The 11,075-nt window shown below is 40.3% G+C and overlaps 1 protein-coding gene across 3 annotated transcripts in view; it reads left to right on the forward strand.

Annotated features, from left to right (window-relative positions):
• The window catches only part of IFT122 (intraflagellar transport 122), a 97,200-nt gene extending 90,189 nt beyond the window's left edge, over positions 1-7,011 (forward strand). For all 3 annotated transcript variants that reach the window (XM_030206594.1, XM_030206596.1, XM_030206595.1), the window contains 4 exons: positions 1,067-1,195; positions 2,078-2,154; positions 2,957-3,121; positions 6,539-7,011. In XM_030206594.1, the coding sequence (XP_030062454.1) occupies positions 1,067-1,195; positions 2,078-2,154; positions 2,957-3,121; positions 6,539-6,628 (461 nt within the window). In that variant the 3' untranslated portion in view covers positions 6,629-7,011. The remainder of the gene's footprint in view (positions 1-1,066; positions 1,196-2,077; positions 2,155-2,956; positions 3,122-6,538) is intronic.
• Positions 7,012-11,075: the final 4,064 nt, after the last annotated feature.

Here is an 11,075-nt window from a genome sequence, read left to right on the forward strand (position 1 = left end):
CAGATCAAAGACAATAAGGAAAGTTTGCTGAGCCTTGGGAGTGAGGGGCAGCAAGATAGTAGAGAGATCTGTGGAGTGGAATAAGATGAAGAAGAGGGTTAAGGGTCTTGCTGGAGGAAGACAGCTGGTGGGCTTGCTGAGAGAGTGGAGGGAGAAAGCTGGAGTGTTACTTATGGTGGAGGAGGTAGATGATAGAGAGCTGAGGAGGAGGTGAAGCCTTGGGGATTTCACAGAGAAAGTGAAAGCTGGGTCTTGTCAGAGTAGGGTGCGGAAAGAGAACCGAGATGAAGGGAGTCAGAGTCTAGTGGGGGGGGGGGGGGGAGAGAGACAGAACTGGGGGTACACAGTAAACTGGAGGGGGTTGGGAAGGGAGAGAGGGGTTAATAACAAGTGAGCTAGGGAACATAAGGATAGTCCATCCTGCTTCCAATAGTGGCCAATTCAGGTCACAAGTACCTGGCAGAAACCCCAATAGTAGCAAGATTCATACTACTGATCCCAGGGGATTTACCTTAGATGAGCCTCTGGAGGCATTTCAGCCAAAGAGGACCCAGGGGAGATAGTTGGGGAGAGTAGAGACAGCAGAGAGGGTGAAGGTGTCAAGGCTGGTTGATAGCAAGTGTGATCTGGTGAGGAGGAGCCAGGCCGTATGATTGGGAAATGCACCAAAAACAAATTATACATCTGAAAAATACCTTTTCTGTTTTGAATTGTCAATATTACTTGAAGACAGTAATTATATTATATGAACAAATAAAGTCTATAAAAATTGGCATAATTTTTAAATATTTTGTGTATCATTCCTTCGGGAGTAGGATAAGATATCTGTAACAAGTTATATGCATATGTTCAGCAGTGACATGTATGCATTTGTATTCATTGAATATACGTATAACTTTCTACATATACATTATCCACCATTCTGCTGAATAGTTTTCTTCTGGCTAATCTATCCTTGGTGGTAAAATACACTATTCCCTTTGTATTATTGACATCAGATAGTGGCCCTTGAGTGGTGCAGCAGTGCCTTCAAGTTGATGTCTTTGATTTTATTCCATGTGTGTAGATGTGTTGCCTCTAGTTGAGTTCTACTTGGAAGAGGGAATCTCAGATGAGGAAGCTGTGGCTCTGATTGATCTTGAAGCCCCAAGAACCGATAAAGGGAATGGCAAGTGGCAAGAAATGGCCAACAGTGGTATCCTTAACAACATAAGAACATGAACATCTGTTTATTCATGGATAGTGTGATGTGGGCCGAAGCATTCACCTAAATAGCCTTAAATGAAGAAACACTGCCTGAATTCAAAACCAGTGATAAGGATATGATTTAATTGCCCAAGACACTTGAGCAATTATTAGTTACCTTATTCTCTTAAGTTCATAAACTGTTTCTTCTGCAAGAGCTTCATGTGCAGGCCCATGGCAGCACAGTGAAACAACTCCTGTTTTCCTGTTTTAGAACTCCCCTCCCTCCCTCCCTCCCTCCCTCCCTCTTTCTGTTTAGAGTTCATTTTAAAGGTTTTAAACAAACTGAGTAACTTTCCAAAGATCTTTTCCTGGCATGTAGTCTCTAGGGAAGTGAAGTGGGGCTTGGGCAGACGTCTCCAGAGAGATATGAATCATGGCCTAACATGCCACAATAGTTTGAGGTTTTGCACTGAACACAGCAGAGGATGTTGATCTGTGTAGTTAACCATGTGTCTAGAAAGAGCAGAAGAGTGTGGTTAAGTATAAGTGGTAACATTAGGTCAGCTTTAAAAATAATAAAACTGCATTTGCTGGACCCCACTTTCATGCCTTCTGAAAAGAAAGCTGCATTGGTTAAAGAACAGTCAGTTCTGCTTTCGTGGTTCGTTATGTTTGAGAGGTCACTGGAATTGCTACAAACCAGTCTTAAAACCTTATCAACCCTCCAGATCCTTTGACGCTGTCCTGCACAAAGAGCCCTGTATAGCTGCTGCTGTGGGAGACATTTATTTAATTAGAGAGATTCAATCAAACTGTTTATTTAAATGTAGAGTTGTTTGAGTAGTATGCTTTCTAGTGAAGACTGGTTCCTTTACTGATGTATAACCAGATACTCAGACCCTGAGACTGGATGATAGCATTGATGATATGGAAGAAGATCCCTTTACAGCCAAGCTGAGCTTTGAGGTTGGTGTTTTCCCCTTCCATATGCACCTATTTCTGCTATATTATACAAAGTACCCACTGGCCTGCAAGATAGTGTTCAAGGAGAAACAGCTGGCATAGTCTGTGCATAGATGCAAAGTATACAGGGTAGAGATATGGAAACCCTCGAGCTTTCAGAGGCCTACCCCAATACCCTGCAGGGAAAGGTACATGCACTATGATCTGTGTGGGAGGGATGCAGTTTTCAAAAGGTGGTTTTATTTGGGCATTTATCTGAAGCAATCCCTTTGAAAATTACCCCCTAATAAAGATTTTAGTTCATTTCTTTCTCACTAGTTCAAGGCAAGTTACGTTCTGATGGTCTCTGGAGGGCTTCAAAATCTAAGTTTGTACCTGAAGCAATGGAAGGTGAATTGACTTGCCCAAGATCATAAGGAATGGAGGTGGGATATGAACCGTGGTCTCCCTAGTTCCCAACCTTCTGCAATAAACATTATGCAGGACTCTAGTGTTACAAGGGAAGCAGGTCAGCTGTGTTTGCTTTGGAAGAGCTACAGAAGCTCTCATTCTGTCTAGGAGGGAACTTAGGTCATGTTATATATATATTAGGGGGTAATTTTCAAAGCCTCATCAGCTCGTCTTCCCTTTCTCGGGAAGAAGAGCTGATGAGGCTTTATTCAAGAAGAATGTTTCTCTATTGTGTGCCTTTAATGACTAGAATCCCGAATGTAGAATTACTAGTTTCAGCAGTGTTAATGATTCTTATAGCAGTCATCCCACTGCACTTCCTGGAGGCTAATGGAACGCGCTGTGCTTTTTATAGCAGGGTGGCTCTGAATTTTCTCCTGTGCTTGTGAACCGCTCTGTTCTTCGGTCAATGAGCAGGCGAGATGTGTTAATAAAACGCTGGCCAAAACCCTTAAAGTGGCAGTACTACCGGTCTCTGCTCCCAGATGTTTCCATCACAATGTGCCCATCTTGCTTCCAGGTAAGATTACAAGTCAAGTTCAGATGGATAGATTTTCTGCTCAGAACGTTAAACTAAAGATTTACTTGCTTTCTCTGGGCCCCATCACACATCCTCTCCAGTATGTGCCAGTCCCCGAGTGCACTGTTAGTGCCAGGGTTGCCCCAGATCTGTCAGTCTGTATCAAGTATAGTACCGTTCTGAAAGTTCCCTTGGGTTCCATTGTACTGTACAGGAAATATTGAAAGTGCACTAAATAAAACTCAGAGAATGCAACCTACTGGGACCTGTTCCTCCAGGAAGCAGAGTTTAAGATTTCCAATTTCTGGCAGCAGGATCTAATAGCATCTGCCTTGAAGATCCTAAGATCACTGTTTCAGAAAGAGATTAGAAAGAATCTGGTCAGCATTCAAAAGTATGCATCCAGCTTCTCCTACATAAGTGTGCAACTATGGAACGCACTACCAAAACAATGCACGACCTAACAATCTTCCGAAAACTACTGAAAACCAACCTGTTCAAGAAGGCCTACCATAAGGATCCATCCTAAATACTAGACAACTAGACTTTACATGAACTAGACAAAACCGAACTCTTTATATTAGACTGATAACCTTCTTCACTGATAATGAAAGCTACGCAATACGCACTACCACTTTATTTCTCATACCGGATATGAACTTTCTATAGTTGATTATCTAACTTATTTTATAATTCACTCTATCATTCAGGAGCTTCAATGCAATACCACTTGTATTCTACTTTACCATTTATGCGCCTTAATGCAGTACCACTTGTAATTCTCTATCCAGAAATGGCGATCGCCATTACGGCATAATGTAAGCCACATTGAGCCTGCAAATTGGTGGGAAAATGTGGGATACAAATGCAACAAATAAATAAATTAGAAAGAATCTGGTCAGCATTCAAAGCTCTTGTGATCAGTACAAGTACTTTGCTTTTAAAATTTGCTGCTGCTGAACTGATATAGTTTGTCTGTTAGAAGGGGCCTTTTTCCACATTTGTAGTTAGTTATGTTATAGGGTTCTATATTTGTTTATAAAGTAATTTCATGTTGAGATTATTTTGTATATTTTAAATTCAGATCTTATGTACGTTGTTTCAGTTTTTTGTTGTGTTTATGGCTTTATAAACCATTTTGAATGATGATATTTTGTCAGTAAAATGGTATGTAAAAGTTTTAAATAAATAAAAATAATAAAGCAGACTTCATAGCAGTCTTAACTTTAAGCAGATAACCTACTCATGTTAGTACAGAACTTCATATATAACAGGCTGGTTGAAAATTTGCATGAAGTACCAAATTCTAGAAATAGCGCCCAAAAATCAGCACTGAAAATACCCCCCACGCTATTCTATAAACTGTGCTTAATGTTAGGCGCAAGGAGCTGTGCCTAACTTTAGATGTGAGGATTTACACCAAAACCCTTGTCCCCCTTATTCTATAACAGCGCCCGTACATTTTAGGAATGCCTCCGATCTGCCCATAACCCCTCCCATGGCTGCACCCCCTTTTTGAAATCACACATAAAATTTACATGTGGTTCCTGGTGTGTAAATTTAAATTAAGCCCAATTAGCACCTTAATTGACTTGTTATTCAAGTAAATTGCATTTGCGCCCATATTTTAGCGCCATTTATAGAATTTGAGAGAAAATGTACAAATAACTTATCCGCATGTGTTTACGCAGTAGCCATCTGGTGCTGTTTTATTCAGAAGGAAAGAGGAAGATGACAAATCTGCTCATACTCACTGTGTTGTCCATTTTTATTTCAAACCTAATTCTAAAACCATTTCTCTCTGACATCATCTACCCTCCTTTCTCAACCTTCCCTTTCCCTTTTTAACAGAACTACTCTTCTTAGTAATATGATTATAAAAGTTTTCTGTTTCCTCTGACATTCTGTCTAGTGTGTAAATTGCTTTGTTTTACCTTGCAGTTAAAATACGATAGATATATCAGGAAATTAAACTAAAGGGAAAGGGGACTTGATATACCGCCTTTCTGTGTTTTTTTTGCAACTACATTCAAAGTGGTTTACGTAGTATATACAGGTACTTATTTGTATCTGGGGCAATGGAGGGTTAAGTGACTTGCTCAGAGTCACCAGGAGCTGCAGTAGAAATCAAACCCAATTCCCCAGGATCAAAGTTTGCTGTACTAACCACTGGGCTACTCCTCCACTCCTCATGCTGGTCATAGTAAAAACATAAACAGGAATACACTAGGAGGAAACAAACTATAAGAAATGCAATTTATTTTTATTGAGTTTGCTATATTTTGTAAAATTAAGTAGTGCCCAATTCATATGTGATAACCCAAACATATTTAAAGTATGCATTCATTTCAACCTTTGTATATCACTTACGTCATAATGCATATTCAGATCTGTAAAGTGAAAGATAAACAGCCAAACTGTTTGAAGGATGTAACCTAATGAAACATTAGGGTAACTAACTTAACTTTCCTTCCCTTCATTCCCACCCATATGTAAAAGATTTAGCTGGATGTTTACGTAAATAGCATGGGTATTAGCTAATGGCTACCATACAGTAAGGCCTGCCAGCTACCTGCTTAGTTTGGATGGGGGAAAGATCCGGGCCGGTCATAGATGGAGATGAGGCATTGGTTAGCTCTAACAGATAGCAGTTCAGTAGTGCGACTGTTGCCCAGAGGATATTAAAGGAAAAACCTGTGCCAAGTTTGTCCCCCCTTGAGCATTTCCCACCATCTCATCCTCCTGAACACACTCTTCAGTCAGCTCACCCCAGCTATTCTCTACCCCCTAATCAGCACCTTCCCCCTCATTCAAGATTCCTCTCCCCAAGATCAGAGCCTCTGAAAATTACACCCCCCCCCAGCATCACCCTGGACAACAGGACCCACCTCAGATCACCCCCTCCCACAATGGAAGTCCCCCCCCCCCTCAACTACAAACCTTTCCCCACCCCATCGACCCTCCTAGATCTGACCCTTGTAGTGTAGTGGAACAGAGCAGGGGTGGTTCCCCTCCTCTCCTGCTAGTTCTAGGGTTCAGAATGGCACCTGTGACCCCCTTAGTCGTAATCTCGCAGTACTACTACTCAGGGTCATCTTGCCACATATATGGCCATGCCTCGGGAGGCCTGCATGTACAGTACAGACAAATGCACTCTTAAGATGTGGGAAGTGCAAAAGCTTACCCCACTTTAGTAAACATGTCCTTTAGGCTCTGTACATTATTATTGTTATTTATTTTTAATGATTTGATACAAATCAGCATGAGAGTTTACAGATCACCAAGTATCAGCATATAAAACAGTATTTAAACTCATTTAATCAAGCATAGGAGACACTGCTAAACTGACTTAATTTGTTCTTATTCAACCATATGTTGTCTACTAATCGGTGGGTCTTAATTGCTCTCCTGTTACAGATGTTTCACACAGAGGATTATGAGCTCCTCATCCTTCAGCATAACTGTTGTCCTTACTGTCGGAGGCCTATCGATGAATCCAACCAGTGAGGAAAGATGTTTCTTAGAGAACCAAAGAGTTCTAATAACTGGCAGACTTTCTATCGTCTCGTTACCATGAGATAGAAGACCAGAAGCAGACTTACTCCCATTCTGAAGTACCAAAGCAGAGAGCCCTGGGACAGTGGTCCTGAAATCAAGGCTGACTTAAACTGGCAGCCCTGACACAGCTGCCTTTTATAACTATTGCAGTTTCCTTAAGAGTTTATATATATGAAGAACGACCAACGAAGAAAAAGGAGGAAGAAACGGCACTTCCTTCACAAGATGAAATTTGTATTTTTTAATAACTGTAATTACACAATTTTTTTATGTTCTTTTCTCTTTTGTATAAATAAATTAATATTCACTTGGAAATGTACATATGTTTTCTAATAAATCTATTGCCATCCTACAATTCTGCGTCTTTTGTTCGGGAAGCTGAAAATATGTTATGGACTACAAAAAGTAAAATGTATTAACCCCTTATATTCCCACCCCAGTGCACCATAATGTGGGAATAAAATAAGCAAAGACAGATAACAGCAGTGTTGGACAACGGTAAACAATACAATACAATATGTATTTCTACCCCACAAAGTGTCATTTGAGTTCTATGTGGTTTACAAACATCAAGAGCCCCAGGAAAGTACAATAGCTTATTATCAATTTTAAAAAATACTGACCACAACAAAATGAATAAAACATCACAGCAATTTATGAATGGTCTCAAAAAGATGAGTTTTAAGTGCCTTTCTCAGCTGTATTAAATATAGTTTAGACTGGGTTATTAATTTATTTGGACTTGGCTCCCATTTTTCAGTACTAACTCGAGGTCAGTAGGTATTTCAGTCTCACAGTCTAAGAGAGCATTCTCTAAAGTGGCAGCTAGAGGTAGGCAGCATGCAATGCACGTCAAAGGTACCATAAAGTGACAGGCACCAGTGGACACTAGACACTGTTCTGTAAGTTAGCAGCTAAGTGTCATAGTGCCTCACTTCAAGAGGGACGTATACACAGGCAGAGCATAAGTGGGCCATGGACATGTCTAAATCTATGCGCATCACATGGTGCATCTACTTGACATGGTGTGAGAGGTCAAGCCTACACATGTGTCTCCCCAGTACTCACGTTCTCTGAGATTGTCACAAAAATATTTACTTGAAGTTCCATCATTTCGACAGGTGCATCCAGAAGAGTATAGATCTTCCATTTTCTATATTAAAGGCCCAAAGTTGTGGAATGCACTACCTGCCGAACTTCACTCTGCGCAGAATGTTGCGCAGTTTAAGAAAGACCTGAAAACTCGTATGTTTATTCAAGCACATGGGTCATTAGAATAATGATTCTGTTTTTGATGTTGCTGTTACGCAGTGAAAATCAGTGGTTTATATTGTTGATTGTGTTATTATGCTGCATGTTGTATGACTTAACGTTGTTTTATTTTAATTTGTATGTACTTTTGTTCCCCGCCTAGAATTTTTAGATAATACAGGTTAGAAATAAATTCTATTATTATTATTATTGGCGTGCCAATACAGTGTAATTTTGGTGCTAAGATGCTGTTTTAGAATTGACGCTAAGTGCATGGCATTGGGGCACCTAACTGAGATGCCAATTTATAGAAATGTCCCCTAAGTTTGTACCTGAGGTAATGAAAGGTTAAGGGGCCCTTTTACAAAGGCGCGGGAGGGCTAATGCCTGGGTATCGTGCGCCCAATTAGCACTGCCGCTGGGGTAGTGTGTGCTTGAAATGTTCATTTCATGAGCATACAGCATTACCGCTGGATATTGTATTGGTAATTTCATGGTAGAAGCTGTGCACGCAGGCCTTGGCCTGCAACTGGACTGTGTGGCTTTCTGAATTGGCTTTATGGTCTTTCTACTGGGCTCTGTCATATTTTAGCTTCTAAGTCTTACAGAGCAGCTTCTGCATCAGAGCTTAATGGAAGTGACATCTGTAGAGGCAGGCTAGGAATGATAAGCCATAATCAGTTATTCAGGCTTGGTGGAAGATCTTTGCTAACATATGCGTGAAAAATTAACATATCTTGCAGTTTCCACAGCATGACAGCTAGTGTTACCTAAGACCTATTTCAGCTCATTGCCATTTTGCCTCAGTTTATTAGTCCAAAGCATGATTTGTATTTACTGTAGAGCTGAACTGAGTGCACTAGGTCCATTGAGGAAGCAATATATTCATTTTTATATTAAACAGTTTGTTTTTGAAAGGCCACAATTTGTACAAATTCATAGTAAAGTGAATTGGATGAGCCTGGACACCAGCAAACAGAATATTTTCTTCCAGTGATTTAATAACAAAGAACATCTACATAATTTTATAGGCAAATGTCGGCCTTTTGCTATTTTGTCAGAAAGATCACAATAGTGCTTTGCCAGAGAATTTAGATTTTCACATTGATTGCAATTTATTTTTGCATATTTTTAAGAATGACATCAGTGAACTCGCACAGCAATACAAATGAGAGAAGAGAGAATTCTGTTATGTGTGCAATGCTTCAAGTCATTAATCCTTTCAATGGCTCAGTGCAGAGGGACCTACCTTTGACTCCTGGCTGGTGCTGGGGGAGGGGGAGTCTCATTCACTGTTCAATAGCCACCTAGTGGCCAAATCTATAGTACACATTAACTAGGTTTCTGAGGAAGTTGCAGCTTTTATGGCCCCAGGCCAAGGAGTTGTTCCTGTGATAGTTGGGCTCGGGAGGGGGATGTAAAAACAAAGGATAAACCCCTGGATATCTGTTGAAGAAAATTTGTTGCACTGTAGCTGACCAAGCAGGTTCTGATGGAGCAGAGGAAACTGTCAGTCCAGAGGAAATAATATTAACTGTTATTCTCCAATCTCAAATCAAAGGTTTCATAATCAAAATAGTTTGCCAGCAGCAAAGTAACCAAGTGTTTTGTATTTTGAGATTTACTTAGTTGCATGTCCAAGCATAAGCTTAAGGTGAGTTATATTCAAGTAGAGTAGGTTAATTCTCATCTCCACCCAAGGGGGTTTACAGAATCTAAGGTCTTAAGGCAATGTAAGGTGGCTGAAGGAGTTGTCTGGCAGAGCAGCAGGCTGAGAATGAGGGAAATAGCCAGAGCTGATTTTTTGGTGGGGTCTGAAATTAACAAGGTAGTGGCTGTTGACATAATCTCTGGTTCTCCTCTTTTGGCTGTAGTGCTTCTACTAACTGGGTGAGCCAGACTCCAAAGTGGAGGGGCCATGGTCTATCCAGTCCCGCTTTTGGCAACATCCCTGGATGGCACTTCTACTACTACTACTATTACTACTACTACTTATCATTTCTATAGTGCTACTAGACGTACGCAGCGCTGTACACTTGAACATGAAGAGACAGTCCCTGCTATTCCCCATGTGCACAGGTATTCAGCCCCTCTCCCTGTTTATTTTACTTAAGACTATTTCTGTTCCACCAATCCAACAGGAAACCCTGAATTCTTTGTGGTTTATAATACAGTATTTCAAACATTAAATACAATAGAATAAAACAAAAACACAAACACACACCAAACTGAAACTCCCAAACCAATACCCAACCTCAGCAGATGCTGTGTGGGTAGCAGCACTGAATATCTGTGAATCATTCAAACACTGACCACGGAGTTTCAGTATTAACTCATCAATTTTTAAAACCATTAATCACAGATTTCCTATCACAAAGGACCGATTTCTTCATTTTTACTATTTGTTGTTTTTATTAGGAATTTCTATTCTTGCATTTTGCAAATATTTTCAGGTTGAATTGTATATATAAGAGATCTCATGGTTCCATACTGGGGATGTAAATGACAAAAGGGAAGAGAAACAGAAGGATGAGCATCCCGTTAACTGGGGGACAGTTATTTCTGTGGCTTCATTCAACCAGTTCTGTTCAGCTAGAGAGCATCAATATTTAGTGTTATCAAGTTAAACATTACTGCACTCCGGCAGGCCTCCAACTCTACTCTGTAATCAGATAAGCTTTGTCCAGCCAGTTTCTAAATGGAAAAAAATCTATGCAGTGGGCAGGAATTTAAAAAAGCCAGGATCTGCTTGGGTAATTCCTATCATTACCTGGGGAAATCTTTTCAATATTGACCTCTATTTATTTTAGGGCACATCAAATCCTGCTGTAGTTGCTATGGTGATGTGGCGCCTGGGATTTGTCGAGCCCTGCTATGAGAGACATCAAAAGTTAGGAGTCAAGATGCAGCACACTACACGCGAGTTCTGTAATGGCATCTGGACTCCTGGATTTCATTATAGAATACTGGCATAAGTTGGCATTTATATTAGACTCTGGAATTCGTTGCTAGAGAATGTAGTAAAAGCTATTAGCTTAGCGGGGTTTTAAAAAAGGTTTGGATGGCTTCCTAAAGGAAAAGTTCATAGACCATTATTAAAATGGACTTGGGGAAAATCCACTGCTTATTTCTAGAATAAGCAGCA

This window comes from Microcaecilia unicolor, chromosome 6, assembly GCF_901765095.1.
Source record: "Microcaecilia unicolor chromosome 6, aMicUni1.1, whole genome shotgun sequence".
Taxonomy (NCBI): Eukaryota; Metazoa; Chordata; class Amphibia; order Gymnophiona; family Siphonopidae; genus Microcaecilia; species Microcaecilia unicolor.